Here is a 27,768-nt window from a genome sequence, read left to right as displayed (position 1 = left end):
GGGGACAAAATCAACCAGAACTGGAATCAGACCACTTCTTTCAGCAACATTCCTGGTTTAATAAAATGGTGGACCAACAGCAACAGCCAACACCAACAACTTCAAGACAACATGCATTATCCCCATCTTATACAGAACAGGCTGGAACTACTTTCATGTTATCTAACTACAAAGCTCCTATCACCTTCTATAAGAGTGCAGCTGGACCAAATATTGACAATTAAACAAAGAAAAGACCATGACTTGAACACAAAAACTAGGAAAAAGTCTGCCAGTGCATAATCTTCATATTTATATTATTTCAGTTTTGCTGCAACCAACAGTACATAAAAAAACAGAGTGTTCCTTTTTTTTGAGGAGACATTTCAGGGCAGGCTGCCGTGAAGTTGGTTCTGTTTGTTAGTATTTCTTTAAAATTAAAGGGCATGGTCACCCATCAGGGTAAAAAAAGTGCATTTTAAAACACATGCAAAAAAATGAACTCTTTGATACTCTATGGTCCAACATCTGCTAAACTACCACTTTGCTCCAATTATGAGATTCTCAAAGCAACAATTATATTTGGGGGATATAATCAGTACCACCAGAAATCAACACAGTCTCTCTCTATATATATTTACCTTTATGTTTTGCCAATGTTGAAACACTGAAAATGAGACAAGGACATTGACTAAATATGGTAAATCTCCAGTTTTCCAGATCCCAAAACTGAGCACTTTCTATCATTCAATCCTCTTTGCTACCTAGGAATCCATTTCTTCAAGGTGATGACTATTAAGAGCCCCTGCTGATTTCTGGAAATCCAGGTCACTCTGTTTCCTGTTTCTTCTCTCCCTGCCACTAAAGCAGGCAGTGAAGTTACTCCCTCCTTGTAAAGAGATCAAAGGAAATGAAAACTTTCTCTTTGACCCAACACCTTCATATCTTGGAATACACTTGGGGATGGAGAATGTTGGAGGTTTTTCCTCTTCAATAGAAAAATCTAACCTTTTCTGTACTCTCCTTTTTTGCTGTGTAAATCAGATGGAATCTGGGAACTTGACATCTTGGCATTTTTCCCAGTCATGAAGAAGAAAGTAGGATTTTATCCACAAGATCACAAGGTACTGAAAAGCCTCCTGCATATCATCCAACTGTGCTGTATCTGAGCCAAAGTGGGCAAATCTCATAAAATCAAATAAATGAGAAAAGCTCTGTGCACATCCCAATAGGGTTTCAATGCCATAAGCATGAGTTAGAAGACCTTCTCTGCAGGAAGAGACACTCCGGTATCCTGGAGTCAATGGACTGGCTTGGACTTCATAGCTAAAAATACTGCTACTATTTAGGGCTTCTTGTTCCTGCCCTGAAGCATTGCAGATTTTTCCTGCCCTCACATGGTGTATGCTGAAATGGAAAGTAACCAACCTCAGCATGTGCTCTAGCCATTGGGTAATTCTTAGGAAACACTGGTTTGAATTTCCATGGACAGAGGGAAATTAAACCCTGAATTTCCAACATCCAAAGCCAGGTGTCCTGGTTTAGGGCAAATTTGGGAGGAAACCTCTGAATGGGGTCCCTCTAGAAAGCAAATTAAAGTGCCCCTCTCCCAACTGGTTCAGGAAAATATTTCCTTGGAGAAAAGTGGAAGATACTGTTTATTTAACAAGCAAAGTATTCAAAAGCATTAAAAAAAGAATAATATTAAACAATAAAACCTCTTGCTATTCTGAAGAGATGGCAAATTCAGAAAGTCCTTGTTGTGGAGTGTAACTCAGCTCTCTCAGTCTCCTATCAGTCCCTCCTGCACTGGAGAATGCTGTGTCCTGGCCCCTGATGGGCCACAGGTGTGAGCTCACAGTGTTTTTTCCTGGGTTTTCAGTCCAGAGCAGGTTTGAATAGTTTCAAGCAAAAGAAAATGAAAAACCACAGTCCAGGGAACTTCTCTCCCTCACCTATCTAAAAAAAACTAACTAAAAAGCAAAGAAGAGCTCTCTCTCGCTGTCTGTCCGTGCTGCAGACAACACTGTCCAGGAGCAGGAATGCAGAGGAGTGAGTGCAGTTTCTGAGAACAAACTGTGTGCTTCTTTTCCTCCTTCCTCACTCTCAGAACCAGTCTTAAATATCCAGCATAAACAGAACAGTCAACTGGGGATACAAGCATCATGAAGTCACCCCAGGACACCAGGTTTCTAATTGCTGCTAGCCTATTGCCATGAAAATGAAGAGCCTTCTTGAGCACTTGCTTGGGGTGCTGAGCTTCAGGAGGGGTTCTGAGAGAACCAAAGGTCACCAAGTCCAACACCAAGTTTTAAACTTCTGCCAACATCTTCCATTTTCTTAGCTTTTCAGGTCACAAGCCTGGGGCCAAATCATTGGAAGAGAATACAGGACATAACTGAAAAGATGAAAAAGCAAGAAATGGTCTCCTGTACCTTCTTCTGGGATGAGGGAGTCAGCCCCTCTCATCTTAGCCCCATTCCTAGACCTTAAAAGACAAGAAGTCCAACTCTGTCTCTACAGGCATCAGTAGGGTCAAGGAAGGGATCTGTTTGGGCCGTTCTGAGACAGTGGTTTGCAAATGGAGGGGTCTGAAACATATCCTGACAGGAACACTGACTATAAACATGTAGTAACTATCAAGCTAACAGCAAACAACTTCGGGAGTCATCTGCACAGTCCACTTTAGAGGCAAAGAATCATCATAGAGCCAACATCTGAAGGACAGCCCTCAGCCTTTAAAACACCCCTCTGCCAAAGCTCAGCACAGGAGCAGTAGATCTCCCTAGTTTGATCCCATGCAACAACAGTACTGTAACAACAGGATAACTGGCATCAGGCATCTCGTGTTGAGTTGCACGACTTTGATTGCAGGAAGAGTCATACCCCCACAACTTTGTGCCTAGAACAAGATATATCAGAACTGCTGATAATCCCTCAATGAGGGGAATTGTTCAACTATTTCTGATGCCATTTAGGGCAGCCTTCTATTCCTTTTTCTTAGGAATAAGGCACTGTGGCAATCCTCAGAAATGATAATGCAGTGGTTTTAATAATAATAAACACATTTTTTTTTATTCCATTCTTGGTATGAGTGAGAGTTTTAGGACAAGCACTTTTCCCAACAGCATGCCTTCGATTCTCTTGCCTGCAGAGGCTGGTGATAAGCAGCTCTTAGGAGACATTTCCGTCAGCCAGGAGGATGGTCCAGTGATCAGAAGAACAAGAGCCAAGTGCTCACCAGGGACCAGCTACCCCACATAACCTTCCCAAGCACAAAAACCTGTCACAGTTCACACAGAGAGAGATGAGACCAGCAGAAATCAGAACAGGCACAAACGGTAGGAGAGTCAGAAGGTAAGTAACTGAATCAAAATTATTCCATGAAGTATGAGAAATGACTCACTCTTTTGTGAGAGATCTCATTGCCCTCATTGCCATAAAGCCTTCTAGCACCAACACATATACTTCTTCAGAAACATGGCAGATCTCAGAGGAAAGTGAAATTGTGAGAAAGAATAATGTGAGGATTTTGAACCAGCACTGGATAATACAATCACATCTTTCAAGATACAGGATCTTTACAGATGAAAAAGAAGGACAGAATTAGGCTGAGTATTTTTAACATGTATATTCAGTATATCACTAAAAAAAAATGGCAGACCTAGAAGTAAAGCCAGGCAAGCGCAAATAACTACACAAGTAATAAAGAGAAGTGAAAAACAGACTTTCCTGGATGTAAAGATGTTTGCCAAAATTGAATTGCAGGTTCTCTTTTCAGGTTCATCAACACTTGCTAAACACCAAAAAAGACCTTTTAATTTTAGCTTACTTTTTAGGAAGCTTGGAATAGGACTGGAAAAAACACAAAATAAGTTGTAGGCTTAAAATTTGCTCTAAATTTTCTCCTATCAAAGCACAAACCTTGCACATATCATGGGACAAATAGATGGTAATGGTTCTAGTTGCTTTGCATTTTAGGCATCTGTTTACCTCAATATGACAGAACTATCTCAGATAAAATTCACAGCAGCATTTTTCAAACCAAGTATAATTTATTCCAAGCAGATCTTAAATTACCCAGTTTTATTTGTGGCATTTTGAAGAGCTATATATTTTTTTCTAAACATAAGAGTTTTATATGTTGTTTCATTTGAAACAGAAAGCTCACTATCACAAAAATTTACAATTTATAAAAAAATTATGAATCTCATGTTACCTTTTATTTCCTAAACTAAATTTATTTTCTCATAAAGGAATACAAATGCTTTTGAAGTGGTGTAGGAATAAGTATATTGTTTTTTATGGAGAGCAGTCACAGAAGAAGGTTCTCATCTGGCCTTTAAATAACAATCCTCAAAGCCTCACATCAGTAAGTACAAATAAAGAATTTTATAAATCATTTTGTTTGTAGGCAATCTAATATTTTGGGCTTTAAAAGACCAGAATCTTGTTAAGTGCAGCTAATGGTTATTCTTTCTCCTGAGTAATGTATCACACATGATCATCTAAAAGGCAACACACAGTTCAGTAACAGGTAAGTGACAAAGTGAGCATGTAAACAATGTGAGTTCCAAGCTGAGCATGAGAGGGAAGGGAAGGGAAGGGAAGGGAAGGGAAGGGAAGGGAAGGGAAGGGAAGGGAAGGGAAGGGAAGGGAAGGGAAGGGAAGGGAAGGGAAGGGAAGGGAAGGGAAGGGAAGGGAAGGGAAGGGAAGGGAAGGGAAGGGAAGGGAAGGGAAGGGAAGGGAAGGGAAGGGAAGGGAAGGGAAGGGAAGGGAAGGGAAGGGAAGGGCACACAGATACCAACTGCTGTGTTTAGTGAGAGGCTTGAACTCTTCAAGCCCAACTCCTTTTCCTGCTGCCCTGTTTTTTACTGGAGTGAAGGGTGGAGCCTGGCAAAATAGGGCACATGAAGAGAAGGAGAAATCATGTGTCAACTTGACACCCCATGGAGAACTTCTTTCCTACCAACCACAATGTTGCAAAGACCGGAATCTTTGCAAATGACGTTCATCAGTGTTTAAAAAAAGGGTATAAATTTAATGGAAAGTTCAGGAATCACCTCTAATTTTACAAGTCTGTTCAACCAAACTGTATTAATGTAAACTGCACCAGTCACAACCACACCATATAGAAAGATCCCAGGAAAATAGCACCTTGTTTTGCAGCACTATTACAACAAGAAGAAAACCACAGTTTGACCACTGAGAGAAGTTGTTAGGGGTACAATCCAGTTTGTGCTAAAAAGCAAGTCACATGTAATTCCAAAAGGAAGAGTTACCTTCTGGAGGAGTGGCAATACTGCTTCCAAGTCCCAAAATAGCAATGCTATGATTCCTTGGTTCCAGCATCACTGCAAACTCTTCTCCTCTTTCCCAGTGTGGTACTTTCACAGGCTCTAGATGCACATTTTCCAACCCATCTTTCTGCAGGGCAGTGAACATATATTTGATGGCTGCCTCTAAGTTTTTTGAACCACTGAGTCTAGGTCCTATGGTGTCAGCAAAAACTGCTAATCTATCATAGGATCTGTTCTGAGCCTTTCCATGAACAGCAAGATCAATAATAGCCTTAGCAATATCAGTATAGCCAGCTATCTCATTTTTAATGTCTTCAAATGACTTCAGGGAACTTCCATCTCTTCTCAAAGATTTCCCAGCATGCTGATGTAATAAATTCATGAGAAATATTAAGAATAAGTGCTTCATTTTTTTCTCTTTCTTCTTTTCCACAGATGGCCTGTTGGAAAGGCTAAAAGAAAAAAAAAAAGTTAAAAAAACCATACACCTATCAGCAATACTTTTAGTTATTTGGATAGGCAGACAGAAATGAAATTGAAAGAAATTAGCTTATAATGAAAATGCTTTGATCAAAACTAGCAGAAAAGTAAACTCAACTTGAAGACAGAGTTATTGAAAGCAAATGAAAAAGATACTTAGACCACTGGACGCAATCTTTGTGGTCTTTAGAAATATCCTTGGAATGCTGCATCTCTTTAAATAAACACATTCTTCAATGAATCAAAACCCAAGGCTGCTCCCATGCAGGAGGAGTTTTGCATCTCCTTTCTGTAAGGAGCAGGACTTTTCAGAAGAGCCAAATCAAATGTCTTTACACAAAACATCCAGACAAAAACTTTTCTTATACCATTCATGATTAAAAGTTCATCCTGATTTCCATCTCCATAATCAGGAAAGTACTTTCTATTGTTCTAAAAAGATTTAAGATCTAGATCCAATGCCTCCAGTGTCCTGGTTTTGGCTAGGATAGAGATAATTTTCTGCTCAGTAAGTGATACAGTGCTCTGGTTTGGATTCAGCATGAGAATAGCACTGATAACACACTGATGTTTTGGTTGTTGCTAAGTAGTGCTTACCCTAAATCAAGGACTTTCCAGTGTCTCATGCTCTGTGAATGAGGAGCTGCACAAGAAGCTGTGAGGGAGCACAGCCAGGACGACTGACCTACACTGACCAAAGGCATATTCCATACCAAGTTGAGTACACAAACTGGGGGAGTTGACTGGAAAGGCCTGATCACTTCTCAGGGAAAGGCTGAGCATTTACCAGCAGGTGGTAAGCAGTTGGATTGTGCATCACTTGTTTTTCTTGGGCTTTTAAATTTTTTTATTATTATCATCATTATTATTATAACCCTTCACTTATTTTTGTCTACTTAACTGTTCTTATCAGAACCCATGGGTTTTTGTACCTGTATTGGTTTGGCATGGCCTGGTTTTTGACAGCAAGGGTCACAAAGATGTCTCCTGTGGGAAGCTGCTGGAAGCTTCCCACCATGTCCAGCAGAGCCAGTGGCTGATGGCTCTGAAGATGGACATGCTGCTGGCCAAACCTGGGCCAATGAGAGAGGTTGGTAATGACTCTGTGATGACATAACGAAGAAGAAAATCCAAACAGAATCACAGGTTTTTTGCTCCTAATCAGAGAAGGAGGTGAGAACATGTGAGGGAAACAACATGGCAACACCAAGGTCAGTGGAGAAAGAGGAGGAGGAGCTGATCCAGGCGCTGGAGCTGAGATTGCTCTGCAGGCCAGGGTGAGGACCAAGGTGAAGGAGCTGTGCCCCTGCAGCTCATGGGGATCCACGGGGGATGCAGAGATCCACCCACAGCCCATGGCGATCCACGGGGGATGCAGAGATCCACCCACAGCCCATGGGGATCCATGAGGGATGCAGAGATCCACCCACAGCCCCTGGGGGAGGTGCCCATGCCAGAGCGGGTGAATGCCTGGCGGAGGCTGTGATCCAGTGGGAGGCCTGCTGGAGAGAGCAGGCCCCTGCTCTAGGCTGGAGCAGCCTGTTCTTGGAGGACTGCACCCCATGGAAAGAGACCCACGCCACAGCAGTTTTGGGAGCACTGTGTGCCTGTGGGAGGGACTCAGGGTCCAGCAGGTGTGGTTTGGCTGCTGCTCGTGGGACTGCACCCACCCTGGAGAAGTTCACGGAGAGCTGTCTCCTGTGGGAGGGACCCCATGGCCTCGCAGGGGAAGGACTCCTTTCCCGAAGCAGCAGAATAAAACCTCAGTGATGAACTGACCAAAACCCCCACACCATCTCCCTGTGCTGTCTGTGGGAAGGGGTAACCCACAACATTTATGAGAGCTTCTCATCAGCTCCCAAAAAGGGGGGATAATCCACCAGGCATGCACCCATAAGATGCCATGTGAAACACTGGCTGTGCAATGTAGAAATAAAACACGGAGTCAAAGTAGTAACCACATTTCTAGGATCCATAAACCACCAGAATTCAGAAACAAATAAACTAAAACACCCAAACACCCACAAAAAACACTCATGCAATAATTTTGGAGTCACCAAGCTAGCTCATATGATAATCAACACAAGCAGCCAGCCTTCCAGAGACATTTATGGGTCTTTTCACAAACAGCAATTTAAACAATAGCTTTAGCAATAGAGGAATACTAAGGTATGTCCCCTAAGCTTGAGATCAAGGAAGTAATAAGTTCTTCACAGTGAAGCACTGTTTTTGCAAAATGACAAAAAATCATCATTGATTTCATCTGTGAATGACAAATCTATCACAGAGATTTCTCTGAGACAGACAGGGCAAAGGTCTTACACAACCAGGAGCAGAAGATTTGGGTTATCTCAGGACACTGCCTGAGAACTGCAAAATGCCTTTTATAGTCTGAGTTACTGTTTATTTGTGGTTATACTACACAGAGAGTATTGGTGTATTTTTATTGCTATGCTCTGCACTTTCTTCATGTACTTTCCCTTAACCAGTTAATTACATGTTCTTAGACATCCTCTTCTTGAGACATCAGTCATTTTCTCAGGATGACCATGCTCATTCCCTGATTTTTGCAAAGTTCATCATGCGCAAAGACACCAGCGAGAAAATGGATAAGTGCTGAATGGAGTAAACAATTCTGTAGATTTAGTTTCAAAAACTTAATGTTTGGGGGTCTGTTTAAGGGTTTGCAAAATCTACCAGATAAAGCAGATACACTTATCTGTTACACAGAAGACACAGAGGGATTATTAAATAGCACTGGCCACCTCAAAGAGCCCCCAGCTACCAACTTCATGCATTTTTTTTCAAAGGACAGATGAAATTGCACTTATCACATTTCCCTTAACTAAGAAATGGTTTCTTTGTTCTTCCTAGCCTCATTCAAAACCAGCAGCATCCTCACTCCAAAGGCAGCCCCAGAGGCCCCCCTTTAAGAGATATACTTCTTCCAGGAATTTCCCACTCAACACTGAGAACAGACATGTTTCCACAACTTTTGTGGATGTAACACTTCTGTGTCGCACAGCATTTCACTTCCTCCAATGCATTGTAAGAGAAATATAACTCAATTCAAACGCTGGTCAAGAACAAAAAAAAAGGAATGTAATTTATTGTGCTTTCCTTGAATACTCCAGCATAATCTGTTCAAAAGCAGCTATCTGAAATATTTCCCTGCTGGGTAAAATAACATCATACTCAGACTGCAATAGAGGAATCACTCCACTGCTAGTCCAAGGAAAGAATCACACATCTGTTTTCCCAGTCTCTGCAACTTTACCATCCCAGTGAATCATCTAGCGAAGGAGATTACTTATTTTTCCACATCTAACTAGTTAAGACTCAGCACATGAACCTCACTATACCAGCCAAATTAATAAAAAATAACAGAGGAATCAAAATTGTTCAATGTGTTTTATTGTCCATGAAGCAGAAAGAGGGCATCCAGCCACAGTAGTACCTGGATCCATACAGAAAGAAGGGAATGCTCTGAATATAGCTCACAGAGAGATTTTTCCCTGCAAAATCCTAGCAGAACATTTAAAAGGGAAAGTCTGGAGTGAGGAAGACCAAGTTAGGTAGCACTTAAACAAACTGTAGATATATAAATCCATGGGGCCTCATGGGTTGCACCCACAAATATTAAGAGCTGATATCATTGTGAGGCCACTTTTGTCATGTCACTCCTATCTTTGAGAAGGGCAAGAAATAAAATGAACTACAATAAGAACTACAGACCAGTCAGCCTCACATCAAGCTCTGGCAAGCAGACAGGAGAAAAATCCTGAAAATTACTTCCACACAAGGACAAGAAGGTGACTCACAATAGTTAGCATGGATTTACAAAGGGGAAATCGCATAACCAACATGATGCCCATCTATGACAAAATTGCTTGGTAGGTGAGAACAGAGCAGTGGATTTGTTTCCCTTTTATATTGGTATGGCAGTTGACAGTCTCCATAAAAGTCTCAGGGAAGCTGATGAAGTACAGGCTGGATGAGCAGACAGTGAGGTGGATTGAAAATCAACTGAACATCCAAGCTCAGAGGATTCTGAGTGACATCTAGTTGCCAGATGGTAGCTAGTGGTGATCTCTAAAAGTCCATACCTGTCCAGAACCCTTATAAATCTCCATTAATAATCTGGATGCTTGGACAGAGTGTGGCCTCCGATGACAGAAAGGTTGGGAGGACTGGCTGTGTACTCGATGGTTGTGTGAGGAGGAGGCAGGCAGGAACCTTACGAAGTTCAACAAGTCCTGCATCTGGGGAAGATGCACTAAGACAGCTGGGGATACCCAGCTGGAAAGGAGGTGGCAGAAAATGAGTCAACAAAACCTCCTGTTGGCAAAGACATACAGCCTGATGGGCTGCACATCAGGACTGTTGCCTGCAAGCGGAAAGATGTGGTCTTTCCCCTCTAGTCAGCATTAGAGAAGCCAGACCTGGATTATTTCTTCATTCCTGGGCTTCCCAGCATGAGAGAGATGTGGACGTGCTGGAGAGTGCGACAAAGAGCCACAAAGATGATTAAGGGACTGGAGTATTTAGTATCCCTGTTAGGAGAGGCTGAGAGAGCTTTAACTGTTCAGTCTGGATGAAGAAAATATTATTTTCTTCTCCAGAAGGAGAGGGAGGGATTAATCAGTGGATAGAAATACCTGATGGGAGGGAACAAAGGAGACAGAGCCAGGCTTTTTCCAGGGGTGCCCACCAACAGAACAAGTCAATGGAAACAAACTGAAATATATTAAATTCCACCTGAACACAAGAATGCTCTCTCTCTTTTTTTTTTTTTTTTTTTTTTTTTTTTTTTTTTTTTTTTTTTTTTTTTTTTTTTCCCAAAGTGAGGGTAGTCAATCACTGGAAGAGATTGCTCAGAGAGGCTGTGAAGTGTCCATACAGGGACATATTCCAAACCTGTCTAGGAATGGAATGTCATGTTTGTCCAGGGCCTGGACAACCTGTTGCAGCTGACCCTGCTTAAAAAGGCACTTTAGAGCTCAAAAGATGTGCAGAAGGTGCAGAAGGTGCAGAAGCAGAGGGTTTCAGAAGATACATTTATTAGTAGTTACTTTAAGGATACTGCTACTTATTGTGTGGCAAACTTGTCTGTACCTAACTGCTGCCTTTGATGCTAAGGTGCAAGCTCATTGGGATTTTCATCTTTTAATGGTGCCCTTATATAAAAGAAGAGCATATCCAAACTTTAATCAGGCTAACTGGCATTTCCATCATTAAAAACATTATAATATAAATTACTTAAATGTAAAAGATGGAAAAGATAAGAGGAAGAGGAAAAAAGAATCTCTCAGATGAGAGACTGATTATTGTCTGATTGATTACTGTCTGCAGCAATCAGATAACAGAAAGAGGAGTAAAGGGCATAAAAATAGGATAAACAAAGCACTGCTTCTTCTCCAGTGGGGCAAGGTTTTCCCAAAATCCCAGTTGAAAATACAGACAAAAGGATACAGAATTCACAGAAGTAATGGTTATGGGAAATGAGAAATGAAAACAATAAATTGAGACTATTAACCACTTAATTGCTAGAGATCTACTATATCTGCAGAGCATCTATCAGTTTCCTAACCACCATTTGATTTTCCTTCAGAGACTGCAGGAAATCTTGAAATCACACAGTGGTTTTGATGACATGAGAACAGACTGAAAAGCCCCAGGGTAACAAACTAACATGCTGCAGAGTGATGTCTGATATGTTTAATAGCACTGGAAAAAAGTTTGTTGTGACAGCTGTGGAGTAGGATGGCTGGGAGGCTAGGTGAACTTGCAAAATGAGGTGGAGATTTCTGCCTAAAAATAAAGTCATAGAGTTCTTCCATCACTTATAAAGATAAGGAGGAGGGGTGGGTGGGGGGTGGGGGAAATACAAGCTTTATGATCGTGAAGAGTGAAGCACAAAAGCAGACATTCCTCAAAGACTGCTTTTTCAGAATTGTCATAATTCCTCATCTGGGAGAACACTTAATCAGTTGGAAAATCTTGGGTTTGGGAACACACACAGTTGAAGCTATCATTTACATTACAAAGCCATTAAAATTAGCCTTTTGAATTGTAAAACTACGGTAAAGAAGAGTACAACACAGTAAGGATATAAGGTTTTGGATAACGTTATTAGTTAGACCAAAAAGTCTAAAACACCAAAGGAAACACTTGAGCTGTTTTACCAACTTCAGAACTATTTTGATTTTCTACAATTGAAGATACATACTGAAATCCATGACCTATGACTGTATAGGCTCTAGTAGTGATACTGACTTATGTAGACATAATAGGAAGTGAAAAGTTTTAAGAACTCTATAAAGATTAAGACTGAGAAAGTCCAAACATTCCAGGAGACACTGCAGCCACAGCTCCCCATTTGGCAGAAGTTCATACCCTATTTATAGTCAGTATGGGGGAAGTACTACAGCTTAACATAGAAAGGAAGCAGCAAAAGGAGCCACTCTTCCCTCTTTCTTCACCTCCAAGCCTCAGAATAGTATCAGGCTACCTCGATATATTCTTATTCCGTAGCTGCTGCTGAAATGGATGGCAATAATCCTGAAGAATCATACCATAATCCATATGCTGGATATTATATCCAGCATACTGTATCCAAATTCTGTAGCAGCAAAGCCACAGAAATGATCAGTCAGCTACTTTTCTAAGAAGTGGTGTGGTCCAGACAAAAATTAAGTTAAGAATAACAAAAAAAAAAAAAGAAAAAGAAAGAAAAAGAAAAAAAAAAAAAAAAAAGAAACACACCACCAAACTAAAAAACCCACAAGCGCTGAACAATGCCTCTGCCACACAACAGCTGATATTATTCTTCTTAATAAGCATGGAAAATACAGCTCTCAAAAGGGAATACATTATCTTTTCAGCAGCAAAAGATTGGAATTCAGTGGGATTTTTAGATGAGAATAGAAGAGAACAGAAATAATGAATGAATGGAAGGCAGTTAGGAAACAATGACACCAAAATACAGTGTTCTTCATATTACATTAAATGGCAAAATGTATAGCTAAAGCCAACTGATTATGTTGAAAGACAACTAAGGAGAGGGGGAGGAAATTATTTTGGACAAATAAATCAACACATACAAGAATAGGGCCACAATTATAGTACCTGGTATTTTTACGCTCAGCTTCATTCAAATCCACTACTGCCCTAGTGTAAAAAGTGAGACAGGTATCTTGTACCATTTCACAAAAATCCTAAACTACTGACACAAACTCTTCAGAACTGTGTATTTTTGTGTCAGCCTTTCCTACAGGTGAAAAGGGCTCCCCTTTTAAGGAAGCAAATTAACGACAGAAATCTTCTCTCACAACCTTTTCAGTACTTATGCTTAAGTTTGTTGCACACAAAATTCTAAACTAAATTCCTTTTTGAAAACATGTTCAACAAGACATTTTACGTCTTAAGTTAAATCATTCCCACAAATCAGACGTTAAATATTTTCATTCTGAGGTTTACTGAAGGACTAGCAGACTGCATCCAGCCAAATGATGAAACTTATCCCCTAGCAGGAGGAAGCCTATGACAGAAGGCATGAGCCATGAGCAAGTGATCAATCCACACCTCTGGATAGCAAGAGCTGCTAAAATTGATGGACAGACGTTGTAACAGGAACAAACCAAGTTCTGTTAGCGACAGTCAGCACAGGTACTGTCAAAGGTTGGTCTGTCGCTCCTGTGAAAGCCAAAAGGAATCCCACTGCCATGCACCTGGCACTTGCAGGTACTTGTTGATGTGCCTCCAAGCAGTGTTGCAGCAGAAGGCTGCTGAGTCCCACAGAACACGTGTGTGCTCTAGATTTTGGCCAGAAAATCTAAATACTTTGAGTTTCTCCTTCCAACAATTAAATCTCGGTTTTAAAGACAACTACATATTACACTACTAAGGGTCAGGATTTGCCAAAATCAACCACCAAATTAAGCACCTTAGTTACTAAGAGTGCAACAGACCAACTTTTCTAATTAATTTTAACAAAAAATGCACCAGATATTTGCAGCCACATATATATCATATACCACCGCAGAATTAGAAACTTTTAAGTTAAATTCTTAGCATTTTCATATATTGCAAGAATAATATACCTCTACAACCACGCATCTACAAAGCACTTTTTGCTTTGCATGTGGAACAAAATTTCTCACTTTAAGTCAGCAGGTTCAGAGAAAAGTTATGCACATTAAACACCTTAAAGAAAAAGACCAAAAAAGGGCAATTACCAACCTTTTCAAAAGTATGCAACCATTTTAGCTACTTCACTTCATACATCTACAGCCCAGTGTACAAACTGTAAGTAGCACCATAATTCCAAATTAAGTCAATAATAATTCAGTAATGCTGAATATAAGATATTTAAGAATATTAATAAACAAAATTTCCAGATGAAAATAACTGCAACTTTGAGTGTTTCACTTGTCATGGTTTTGCATACAGTCTTTCTCTACAAGTCACAAGAAAAGGTAAGTTCCTCATACTGCTACAACAAAAAGCAATCTAGTTGTTTTGTGAAGCTGAGAAGTTTGGTTGACACATTGCTAGATTTGTTCAGAACTTTTATTTTAGTCTTTTCCCTCCTTATTGTAGGATACACCCACTGAATCTTCCCTTTCCAAAGCAACAAAAATTTGTAAATTAAACTATACAAAAAAGCGAAGGATCAAGAATTTCTCATTACAATTGACAGAAAAATTATCTTTATGATGCACACATTTCTTTACTTACATTAAGGGTGGGAAAAGATATTCATTTTGATGAGATATATTACGAAGTATGTAACTTATGATTTCATCATGTTCACTAGAGCATAAGGTACTCAAATATCACACTGTATTCCAACATATCAGCATCAGAAACAAGTGGCTACAGTTCAGTGGCAATGTACAATTGGGGCCACCATCCAACTACAGAATGCAATGAAATGTGGAAAAAAAAAAAGAAAGAAAGAAAAAAAATCTTAAAAAGCTTGAATGTAACAGACTGCTAGCAAGATAAATATACTTTACTTAAAGAGCTTGAGAGAAATCTGGGTTTTGGCCAATTTTGAGAAATAAATTAACAAAACCAGACCTCTTTCTGATGTGGAAGAAAGCTCCAGCACCACTTTTTCATCAAAGCAACTCCCCAGTGCAGCACAGATTTGATCATGAAGCACTACACTTACCATGCATAAGGCAGATCTGATTCTGTATTTAGCTTCTAATTACTTTTTACTACCATTTAAAAGACAAAAGTTATCAAACCATTTTGGTATTTCAGGATAAAAAAGACAGCTAGGACAACAGACATATATCACTATTAATTTATTTTAATTTTTTTAAAAAAAATTTATTTTGAGAAATGCACAACACATCCCTGTTATCATCAGTGCTACTCACTGCACAGACGTGCTGACAGACACACGTCTCACAACTACAGACAAAAATGAACCAGCAACTGGAAGAGGAGGGACCCAGAAGTGACACCTCCAAGTGCTTCAGTTGCCACATGGAAGACATTAGCATAACCACTCAGCCCCTTTCTTCTGACACTACCAAGAGCAGATGATCAAAAGCTTGCTGCACTGAAGCAAATGGTCACATTATAAAATGTCAACTGGCAATTAAAGGGAAAAGGAAAAAACAAACAAACAAACACCAAACCACCATCAAAAACCACCTCCCCCCAAATATACCATAGAGTAAACACACTAATTATATGAAAAGGACAGTGACAGAATGTGATCAACCCTCTCTGCAAATGTTAAGACATTTCCCTGACTTTACACATGATTCTGATACTGCACCTGAACAATAATACTCAGAGATTAGATTATGCCAAGAAAGTATGGGAGGAAACAAAACAGACAGAAGTTTCCTCCTAGATCTTCAACACTGCACAATTCAGATTGCATAAGGCAAAGCGAACACACAGGTGCCAGCTTTCAAACTCCAAAGCTGCCTTTGAGAAAACCAACCCATCAGCACTGGCAAGAACACACCAGGCTCAGGTCAGTGACTGCACCTGAGCTCAGGAAGCGCACAGGGGCTTCAGCCAAAGAGAGTCCAGAGAGCCCACAGCTTCACTTCCACATCCACATTGCTCCTCCTATCCCTCTGCTATTGCAGGTGACAGCCACAAACTCCTCCTGGCTTTGCAGGACAAATTATAGCAAAAAGTGAAACTATTTTGACACTCTTTAAATTGATATTTATATACAGTGCTATCAAAATGAGCAGAGAGCTCAGGGAATTAAGACATCTCTGGCTTTGGTTCTTCCTCCAAAATAGCTTTCTGCAAGCATGAGCTTCGGGAACATGGCCTTAAACTGTTTCTAGTCACAAGACCAACCACTGAGGAGACAAAAGCTTGAAGAAACAAAGCTCTTGGAGCAGTCTACTTTGATTTAGCTATAAATGTTGGTTTTCAAACCCACACAATTGCTCAGTCATAACTACATCAAATTCAGAGGGCTTTATCCACAGCATGAAAAAAGCAACTATCAAACATTTGGGACTCTGACTATTACCAGTGTGAGTTAAAAATTAAGCCTCTGCATCTTTCAGTAAATCCAGATGTTGCAAATGTCAGTCTCTTGATTAAAAGCAATTCCAAGGTAAAATGGAACCGGTACTGGAGGATGACTTACACTTGGTTTCTATTTTTATCACATACATCAGCTTGCAGGCAGAGGCAATTGATGAAAATAGCTCACATGAAGTTACTAATGCTCCTTCATTCAGAAGCATCTTTGAGTTCTTCATGAAGTGCTAATCCTTTCAGGATGATGATTTCACCACGTGTGACTACACCTATGTTTTGGTTCTGCTCCCCTATGACAACTTCCCAGTTACTCCCTGAAACAGATCTGATGGCAACAATAACTCTACACCCCTTAATCCGTGTTTACCCACAAGTCATACTTATTGAGCACAAAGTACTAAGATATAAACACCTGGAGAGCAAGCAAGATCAGCAAGAAACCTATATTTCTCAAGTTTACCATCCTATTTAATTCCTAGATTAAGGCCCGTTTTACAGCAGTTACCTTTTGCTTTCAGAAGAGCAGCTGAGTTTACAGAGACAGTTACCCATAGTTGCAGTGATGCTTGCAGCAAACAGCCCAGTTGTTATTGCATCACAGCTGAAATTTTTTCCAGGGAAAACAGTTAACTTTCATCCTTCCTATGTCACTTGTATGTAGGGACAGGCGATGGAAGACAGCGTGTTTCATTTTGATCATTTTGGGAGGTAACATTAGACAGGTGCCTACTCTAATTTTTATTTATCCAGTACACATCTGGGATTTTTTTTAATTTAGAGTTCATATACTGATAAGCTCCCAACAGTTATTTTTATGTAAGATTCTTCAAAGGAACTTTTCTATGTTCCCATTCCTGTCTTCAACTGCTCAACTGCTCTTGGTCTGGATTTTCAGGAAAGTCACTACGTAGTGATAGAATGGTTTGGGTTGGAAGATATGCTCAAGGTCAGTCCAACCCCCCTGCAACAAGCAGGGTCAGCTTCAATTAGATCAGATTGCTCAGAGCCCAACCCAACCTGACCTTGACTGTCCCCAGGAATGGGGCATCTACCTCTCTGGACAACCTGTTCTAGAGTTTCATCACCCTCAGTATAAAAATGTCACCTTTATTTCTAGTCAAACTCTACTCTGTTAAAAAGTCTCTCTCAATATTTCTTATAAGCCTCTTTCATTGCCAGATTTGTTTGAACAGTCCAAACCTGTACAACTATCAACGAGCCCAGTACAATCCATCTGTATTGGATACACTGCATTTGGGATTGCCAGGTCTTCTAACAACTGTAGAGTACACCACAGAGCACTGCAAAGCAAAATATATCTGCTGACTTGGGTGGCATTGGTTGCTGGAGACAAGCACCATCTGCCCTCTCTGAAGGGCAGCCACAGAGACATTCCTGCTCACTACCCCTCTTTCTGCAAGATTTCTCTTCAGCTATAAGACCTAAGTCCAAAATTACGCACAAATCACAGACTCTAGCTGCTGGAGCAAGATATATTAAAATCAGTGTATATGTATTTTACCAGCCTGGACTGAGTGGGACACAGATCTGGATCAGTAGTGGCTTAAGCACATCTTGATCCCAGCTACAATTGTTCTGCCCTTCAGTTGATATTCACTTGCACCAGAACCTTGTCCACCTGATCAGCAGCTGAGAACCAATCCATAAAAAGCAATTTTGTTTTGTTTGTAGAAATTAATAGTTAGCATTAGTACTGGGAGGTTACTGCCAAAGAGAAGATAAAGAGGTACTACTTAAAGGAAGACTGCACTGCAGAAGTCCCTGGGCTCTGAGGAACAGACAGCTCTGCTCTCTCACTGCACCTGGGTGAGAATGGCTGACCAAAGGCCACTTGGGTGGCTGGGGTGGAAAACTCTGCAGCAGGTGCAGGTAAATGCACAAGGGCAGTAACCCAGAGCCTGCATAGAATTTTTCAAGTCTATTTCTGAAACTTTTTCCACCTGAAAACCCTCTAGAGATCCCTAACTCAATGGCTATTTCAAGACAACTAAACTGAACAAGTAAAAAATTTAAAAAAATTAAAACCAAGCTTTGTTTTCCTTCTTGGGTATCTCACAGTCCATTGCTGAGGCAGAAATTGTCTGCTCTGTGTATTTTTCAACAACACTGAACAGATTACCTGAGATTAATATTGCACTTGTCTGCTTTACCTAGCTGTCATAGGAGAAAATATTAATAGCCCACTTCAGTAATATACAGAATCATTCTTAAAGATTGATCATATGGTCAATCTCAAAGAAATTAGTAGTTTACAATACTTTCTGCTCCAAAGCAATAGATTTTCATTAAACTAAAACTCCAAGAAGTGTTTCATAGTCTGCCACAAAAGAGGACTTGTGTTTTGTACAGGAGAACATGACCAGAGAGAGAACCAGAAGATCAGCCTTGTGATTCAGGACAGTATAAACCAACAGCATCAGAAACACTAATCTCAAAACGTGTGCAGAGTAGAAGGGGAAACCATTTAAGACAAATCAAATTTAAGTTCTGGTCTGTAAATGTTACAGATAAAATAGTGGATGCTTTCCCAATGGAGCCTATTGGCTCAGATAATATGTTCTCAAAAAAGAACATTTCTTTCTCAAATTACTATTGGCACATGCATAATATTATATAAGCCCCTTTTTGTAGGGCTACTTGAAACACAAAATTCCTTTTCACTCACTTGCCTTAGCTAAATTGATAGTCAAGTGCCTCCTCTGAAAAAAATCCTAAAAAAAATTAAAGGCACAGTGTATCAATGTACATGTAGCAGATGAAAGTTTGAGGAGGACAGAAGAGTGGTCTCATTCCCTTTCATACAGTGTATTCAAGCAGGAAATGTAATTTCACTGCATTTAAGTAAAAGATCAATCACCTTAACCAGCAACTTGAGAAAAAGAAAGAAGAAAGCCCAAACATACAGAAAACAACAGATTTAAACCCAGAACCGTTTTTTCATATCAGTTCTAAAACAGGCTTTAAAAGGGTGACAACAATTTTCAGCTGGACAAGATGATGAGTCTGTGGGGTCAGAAACCAGGTTTGGGCAAATCCTGAGCCTGTAGAAACTCTCACTGTTGTACTGAATGCAAGATGGTCACTCAGGCAAGTTTAAAATAATCTTAGTTGTTTATAACTCCTATGATGTAAGGAATGTCTATGATAGGTGACCTGAGATTAATCTCCTCTTACTATAACATAATGACCATTGATTTAAAATTTATCTTAGAGAACTGAGATAAATTTGACTGATATATTTTCTTTTATAAAACAGCATTAGTATTCTCTTAAAGTCAGGTTGTAAGATCACAAGTCTTTTGCCATACCTCTGACTGGATTGTGTAGTACACTGAAACACTTTGCCAAAATACATAAATTTCTTAGAGATGTATTTTAATCTACACGTCTGTTCACTAGACACTTCTATCATGTCTGTCTTGGCAGCAACAGCACCAAAGGGATTTCTATATTTTTCACTGTGGAGAAAATTCATAAAAGAGACCTATGTTAATTAGTCCTAAAGAGTCTGATAAAATATTACTATTATTAATACCAGTACAGAAAAAAAAAAAGAAAGAATCCAAATGAGCCAGGTGTCTGAACAGTCTTCATTAAATAAAAAACAAATAGATAGGTAGGTAGATAGATGGATAGATAGATAGATAGATAGATAGATTAATTAAAAGTAAACTTCCCACCATTGGTCCACTCTCTCTATCTCAATATCAGAAATCAAGTCTCTTGTAAGATCAAGGTACCCAAATTACCATTTTTTAAAAGGCTAGCATTCTTTACAGGCTAACAAGGTTAACATTTTTCTCAAGCTCACACAGAATTTTCTCTTGTACTGTAAAACTGACACAAAAAAAAGACCAAAGCATTCTTCAAAGATTCTGGCAAAAATACTGATTTAATAGAGTAATTGGCATTTAAGAGATTACAAATCTGAGCTAAAATTTCACTACTGCCATCACAGTGAAAATTTAAGTGACTTGGGGTCAGCTGAAGGAAGAATTTACATTTATTTCACTACTTTGAGATTATTGCAGACATTTGGTAACAAAAAAGTGAAAGATTACTGCAGTGCAGTTTCTGACAGATAATATTTCCTGTCGAGACAGAACAGAAAGAACTGTAGAGCTTCAAGATTGTAATCGTTTTGTACATTTCTACCCACAAAGTACTTCTTTAGGCAAAATATTTCACCCCTGCAGCTGCTGCCTCTTAGATGTACTGCCACCCTTCATCTTCATCCTCCCACAATTGGGAAGAAAGGAAGAAATGACAAGACAAAGTTTTCAACCTTAAAACAAGAAAGTTTTATACAATATAGCAGAAACAGATGAGATTTCCATGTGCATTATGAGTTTCTGCAATTATATCAAGAGTAAGATATTGTAAGTTGCTTCCTTTCTCAAATCAGCATTAAAGACACGCAGGCATTTGCAAAATCGTGTTATAAAACAAATACAGATTTATATGAGATTTGCTAACAGATGTCTCCCAACAGGGGTCAATGACAGGTTGTTCCTCCCCAGCCCAGATTTGCAATCTGTTCTTATCTGATTCAGTATCTTATTGTTTTGCTGTTCAAAAGAATTATATGTATTTTAAACACCAAGAAACAAGATCAGGTAAGACAAAGGCTTTGTATGAATCTCTAAAGCTGCGGTGGCTGTGATCCAAGTTTATCTGCACAGCCTTCATCTAAAAGACAGAAGTTTGAGTAAAGCAAAACTGACTGCAAGGGACAACAGATGCTATTCTACATAGGGTGGATATGTCTAAGGGACTTAGACAAAATTTACCAAGAAACAAGGGATGTAAGAACTCTCATGCACATGGTAGGCTTTGTGGGGTTTCTTTGAGGAAATAAGGGTTTGAGATTTTATTGAAAATAATAATCCAACAGAAGGAAGCAGCAGATCAGACTGGAAGGTGACTTTAATAATTGACAGGTAAGCATGAGAAAGACTTCTAATAAAAGTTTTCATCCCTGCAAATTACCCAGAACAAAATCCAGGCCAGCTTTTGTCACCCTAACTTAAATCTTAAGAATTTTCACAAGCTAAACTACAGAGATACATTACAGATAGATGAAGATACAAGCAGTTATTAAATTTCTACACAGGAAGTCTGCTCTACAGCCATCCCAAGTATTGCTTTGTAAGAAGAAGCACTCACACATTCCCCTTTAATCAACAGATTACAACACCCCTACAACAGTTCTAGAGAACTATCTCCACAAACAATTAGTAAAAACTAATCTCATTTTGTATGGAGCAAAAACAACAGGCAAAATTTTGAAAATTAAGGCTCACTTAACAAGACATCACGATTTTAGGCGCCTTTGTGCATGGCACTATCTGAGCAGGTACTTTTGGTGCTCGCGCAGCACTTAGGAAAGTCAGGTCCTCAAAATATTGCAATTTGGAGGGAAAAAACAAGTAATTAATACACAAATTGAATTCTTGTGCTTGTATCTTGAATTTGTTCTCTTGTAGTTTTGAGCACATGTACAACTTGGCAGATATAACCACTACATTCAAAAGGTTCCTTTACATCTAATGCTTCCTTAGTCAAATCTGATTCAGCCCACAGAACTTATATCTTTTTTCATGTTTCTTTATATGTTTTTAAAAATGTTTTTATGTATTATTTTCAAAATATTTATATATTTTTAGCTTTCTGTCAGTGACTGCTGTCCATTTTGCTCAGGATCATGGCAGAGCATCATGCTTTGCCTAACACTAACCATGCATCCCCCAAGCACTGTGTGACTGCCAACTTTGAGTCCATATTTGGTTTTAAATTAAGAGGAACAAGTGGGTGAGCAAGGATTTTGTTTCACAGAATCACAAAATCAATTAGGCTGGAAAGGACCTCTGCGGTCTTGGAGTCCAGTCTCTGACTGAACATCACCACATCAACTAGACCCTGGCAGAAAGTGCCACGTCGTCTTTCCTTAAACACCTCTAGGGATGGTGATTCCACCACTTCCTAGGCAGTCCATTCCAATGTCTAATCACTCTTTCTGTGACATTCCACCAAATATCCAACTTAACACTCCCCTGACACAGTTTAGGCTATGTTCACTTGTCCTGTTACTTGTTACATGGGAAAAAAGACTGACCCCCATGTGGCTACAATCTCCTTTCAGGTAGTTGTAGAGAATGATAAGGTCCCCATGAGCCTTCTTTTCTCCACGATTAACACCCCCAGCTCCCTCAGCCTCTCCTCACTGGACTTGTGCTCCAGACCCTTCTCCAGCTCTGCTGTCCTTCTCTGGACATGCCCCAGCTCCTCAATGTCTTTCTTGCACTGAGGGGCCCAGAACTGGATGCAGTACTTGATGTGCCCCCTAAGCAGAGTCCCGGGGCACAATCCCTGCCCTGCTCCTGCTGGCCACACTACTGCTGGTACAGGCCAGGATGCCACTGGCCTTCTTGGCCACCTGGGCTCACTGCTGGCTCATGTTCAGCCAGCTGGAGACAAGCGCCTCCAGATCCTTTCCCGCTGTTGTCACGCGATGGAACGTCCATGCTCCTGAAGTAGGAGCGTGCCGGTGTCGGTCACCCCCAGGCAAGGGCGCTCAGCAGATACAGCGAGGCGGTGCCGACCCCCGCTGCCAGGCTGGGGCTCCAGCGCACCGACCCGGGCAGGGCCCAGCACCGGGGCTGCGGCCCAGCGGGCCAAGGCCCCACTGCACGGTGGGGAAAGGCAGCACACGCTGCACGGCCCTAACGCAACACAAGGAGCCGGGCTGAGCGCAGCCGGGCGCCGGGAATGGCGGCGAGGTGCCCCTCCTCCGGAGCAGAAGCCTCCCGAGAAAGCGCTACAGCCCGGCGGAGGAGCGCCGGGAGCCCGGGCGGGCGCCCTGTGGGGAGGAAGGGGAGGAGGAGGAGGAGGAGGAAAAGGAGGAGGGTGAGGCGGTGGGCAGCGCAAACACGCACCTTCCCCGGGCAGGTCGGGCGGCGGCGGCACAGCCCGGAGCCGGCCGGCTGCGGAGGGGAAGGAGGAGCCGCCGCGGGCTGGGAGGGGCCGGGCCGCGCCCGGGAGCCGCCGGTGGCCCCGGCCCCGCGCCGAGGGCAGGCGGGCTGGGCCCTGCCGCTGCCGCCCAGCCCTGGGGCCTGGAAAACATCATCCGTCACCACCGGGCTTTCCAGGGGACTGAGACCTTCCCTGCCAGGGGCTGCGAGGGTGGTGAGGCGTTGGACGAAGCTGCCTCCCAAAGAAGTTGTGGATGTCCCATCCGTGGAATATTTAACGCCAGCTGGGATGGGGCGCTGGGTGATCTACTGGAAGGTGTCCTTACCCGTGGCAGGAGATTGGAACGAGACAGTTTTCAAGGTCTCTTCCAACCCAAACCATTCTGTGATGCTGTGATGATTCTATGATTGCATTTTTATAGGGAATGTGTGATAGTAGTGCAAGGGCACATGCAAAATGGATGAAGCATGAGAAGCCTTTCCTGCTGGGTGCACAGTGGCAGCATCCTTCTGAGTATTTCAGAGCATGGCAGTTCTTGCTTGTGTAGTTCATTGATGTTTTCCAGCTGTGAAATACAAACAAAGCTGTGCTTCGTGTCAGTTACATACAGGCAACGTGTGTGTCTGTGATTGTGTTATGTGTGGAAACTGACCATGGGACAGTTATAAGACAATTCTAATAACTGAGGAAGTAAAGCATGGAAGAAGGCCTTTGAACCTATCCTTTGTTTGCAATTAACCTTTATAAGTCTTAAGTTGATTTAGGAGCATTTGAATTAAAGCTTTAGGGTTATTGCTGTTTGACAGGAACTTTCTGCTTCTAGCTAAAAAGAGTTTCACAATAATAACCTTTTGAAGTATAATTTTAGAATATTGCTTGTAGTAAGGATCTTTGAAACTATAGCTTTAGAATATATAAAAAGGAAACATGCTTATCTCAACGCCTTAACAAAATATTGAAAAGCAGCTTGAGAAAGGAAGATGAACATCAACTGCAGGATTGATAGTTTTGACCAAGGGAAGCTGGACATCACTGTTATGAGATTTATAGTCCTTGCAATTAAAACGTGAACCTGCATGTGGACTCTGGACCTCACCAGCTGGGAGACTTCTTTCTTCTTTCGGAAGTCGGACCCCACCATCTGGGGATACTCCTTTCTGAGATACATTCTGACAAAAACTAAATCACAATAGTGTATAGAATTGTGACGCAAAAAATGGGAATAGAAACTGCTGAGAAAGCTTATGAGAACCCCTATAAATATCTGTAAGCCCCAGCTATTGGAGTGCAGTTGGAGGGAAAATTTCCCCCACTGTACCCAGCGCTGTATTGCTCATACTTTACCATATTAATTAATAAATTGATTGCTGCTTGAATGTTGGCCTAGTCAAGCTTCTCATTTATAACACATCTAAGAGCCTTTCCTGCCTTCATGCTCCTGGGAACTGAGGCAGGGCCCCTGCTCCTTCGATGGTGGCTGCCTGCAGAAGTAACATTGCACTCATTTAAATAAAGGTGTGTTTATAAAACACTTAGGTAAATGAGTGCAATTTCTTCTGTAGATAAGATCTTAAAATACAAACATGGGTCTTAATCTGCAAACACTTGAATTAAAGCTCTCATTTTATTCTGTTTAAGTCAATGGGACTACCCAGGTGCTTAGAGGTAAGGGTTTTAGGATCAAAGCCCTTGGTGCATTTCCAAAAAGCTGCTGTAGCAGGAAGACATTGAAGAATTTCCCTCTAATATTCAACACCGTATTCCAATATTAATGAACTTTCTGCCTCAGTGAAATGACTGTTACACTAATGAGCTTCATGGGTGTGTACCTTGAGGAGGGGTTTGAAAAACATTATTGTAAGATAATGACTGTTCCTGCCAACCTCACTCCTCCACCTCTGCATTTGAGATGACTCATTTGTATTTTTTCACTTGTATTTTTCAGTACAGCATCTGAACAGTATGTTTTTGCAGCTGGAACTTTGTCCTCTGCAATACAGATCAAGGAGCACGCTGGTGGGCCGAAACAACATATTTCTCAAACTGCCACAGTCCTTAAGAGTCCTGTTCCATTGAGGGAAATGAAACAACTGCTTCAACAAAAATGTTACACAAGGAAAAGGCTGTCAGATATTTTCCTGTCTGGCTCCTTCTTTGCTGCACATTCTGGATATTCTTTACATATAGTACCCTATAAGCTGTAAGCATCCATCTAGTACTGTACCTCTGGAAAGAGATTTTATGTGATAAATATGTCACTGAAAGTCATGCAAGAAATTATTCTATCCTCAAAGTTTGGCTGTAACACCCTTGAACATAACTGCCAATGTACAGCCTTCCTTTTCACTTTCAGCAAGAGGGAACGTAGGACATGTCTTCATGAACAAGCTCATGTAAAACTGTACTTGCAGTATATAAGTTTAGGATTTTCGTTGATTCATGAGAGTGATTTCTTTTCATTTGCTCCCTTAGAAATTAAATCACTTCACCCAACTGGCTTCCCATTATTTTTTTCTTAATTAGCTTCCTTTGTTAATCCTTCTATACCAAGAAGCTGAGAATCAGGCCGTCTCTTTTTTCTCCTTCATCAAATAGTCAGAAGGATGGAGATATCTTGGTGTAGCTGTCATTAATCCCAGGTCAGAGGGTAGAGAACTCACTGCTTTAGTCTTCTGCTGTCCTTGCCAGAGGAGTGACAAAAGCAAGTTAAGAGGCATAACAGCAAAACCTAGAGCTCCACCCCTCTTCAGCCAGCAACATGCACAAATCTGTTTACAGGTTTGAAACACATCAATACCCATTTAGCCTCGGGAAAGGTATTTCCCTTATACTCACCTCTTAGTGATTTTCTCTATTTTGCATTATTCACTAAATACCTAGATTTGTTTACAAGCTCAGGACTTTCAGATTGCTTAGTTTTCCCTACTCAGGACTGTAATTCTAAATCTGGGAGAGGCTGGAGCTGAGGAGTCTTGTGATCAGTTTCACAAACTTTATAGGCTACCATGCTGGGGAAAATCCCAGCCCCACCATCCAGAAATCATCTTTGTCATCCATCTTGCATACTCTTGAACTCATAAAGACTGTCGAGTGCTTGAAGGTTTCTGTAGGGATGCATCTTTACAAGACTGCTGTGATTATACTGGTAGAAACAGTGTCAGAGTCAAGAAATTATTATTAAAGAAAGAGATTGGACCTATATGAATATCAATAATAACCAGAATTATCTGATTGTAACTTGGTGCTTCAAGAAATAAGTTGGTACCTAGCTCCTGAAAAGGGGAATTCAACCTAAAATGAGGACATAAGACACTACTTACTGTTGGATTTTTTCACCTCCTATTATACAGCATGTGAAGCAACTGGTGGAGTGTGCTGTTAACTCACTGCCTGAGTGGCTCCTGAATCTCTTCTGATGGAAATTGCTTGGTACAAGGTTTCTCCTTGCAAAGAAGGGGGAGTGACATGATGCTACCTTGCTGTACTTTGGTTTTCCACTCCATTTAGATTGCATGGCTTTTGGAGCAAGAACTGCTTTGGTTGTCCTCCAAACTTATTGAAGTCTCTAAAATGTGACTGTCTTAAAATAATAAGAAGAAATCACAAGCATATTCACATACTAATTATTATGCAAAGTAGGGAGGGGGAGGGAAGAAAGTATGAGATTCCTTTGAAAAGCTGCCAGCACAGGACCAAATAGAAAAGGTGTTTGAAGTGGGAGCACACTGTACCAGACTGAAGAATTACCAATATACCAGTTATTCTTGTTTAGGGGTATGCTCTCAATTATCATTTTATTACATTTATTTACTTTAGCATAGCATTTTTTATTTTTTGACTCAGTCTCCCAAAAGTCTCCTCTAAGTCCACAACGGATTTTAGTATCACTACAAGATGTTTTCTTCATTTAAAGTTTTTCTCTGTTGCTTTACACTGTAGGCAGGTAAAAATGGACTGCTAATTAATGCAAACTTCAGCTTTTATTTCCTCTTTTTTTCCAGTTAAAGGATTTGAAAATAACAATAACTTACTCATAAATTTCAAATAATAATTTTTCTTTAGTTCTTTGTAGAAGAAAGAAAATTCTTAAGATTGATCCTGACTTATATGTCTCCATTTATGTAGCCTAGCAGCAATTAAATATATCCTAGTAATGCACAGAACAGGGAAAAAAATGCAGGGACATTGTGAAAGAAAAATAGCAAGCACCTCAAAACACGTATTTTTCTACACAGGTCTGTTTGCTTTTCTGCTGCTGTGTCAGAGACTTGGCTTGTTTCAGGTATCAAGGTCAGATCATCAGGCGAGAACATCTGCCAGCAGTGGCTTGGTTGGTAGGGGGTCCTTGCTTGGGACAGGTCGTAGCTGCAGCCTGGCCAGTGCAGTGCAGGTTCCCAGTCAGAGGTCAGCCTTAGTTGCCTCAAGTTTCTCTGCATTGCTGATATAAGCCAACAAAAGCTGATACAAGCCAAAAAAATGA

The 27,768-nt window shown here is 40.7% G+C and overlaps 1 protein-coding gene across 10 annotated transcripts in view; it reads right to left on the bottom strand.

Moving 5' to 3' along the window:
- The window catches only part of CPQ (carboxypeptidase Q), a 147,619-nt gene extending 123,583 nt beyond the window's left edge, over nucleotides 1–24,036 (bottom strand). For 2 of the 10 annotated variants that reach the window (XM_064392453.1, XM_064392386.1), the window contains exons 1-2: nucleotides 23,614–24,035; nucleotides 5,262–5,731 (exon numbers count right to left, since the gene is read on the bottom strand). In XM_064392453.1, the coding sequence (XP_064248523.1) occupies nucleotides 5,262–5,731; nucleotides 23,614–23,840 (697 nt within the window). In that variant the 5' untranslated portion in view covers nucleotides 23,841–24,035. Of the gene's footprint in view, nucleotides 1–5,261; nucleotides 5,732–5,877; nucleotides 5,937–6,127; nucleotides 6,270–23,251; nucleotides 23,416–23,613 lie in introns of those variants that run through there. The other 8 variants (XM_064392425.1, XM_064392434.1, XM_064392375.1 and 5 more) reach the window with 6 other exon arrangements.
- Between the last annotated feature and the right edge of the window lie 3,732 nt (nucleotides 24,037–27,768).

Source organism: Passer domesticus, chromosome 1 (genome assembly GCF_036417665.1).
Source record: "Passer domesticus isolate bPasDom1 chromosome 1, bPasDom1.hap1, whole genome shotgun sequence".
NCBI classification, from domain to species: Eukaryota; Metazoa; Chordata; class Aves; order Passeriformes; family Passeridae; genus Passer; species Passer domesticus.
This window is presented reverse-complemented; position numbering and strand designations above follow the sequence as displayed.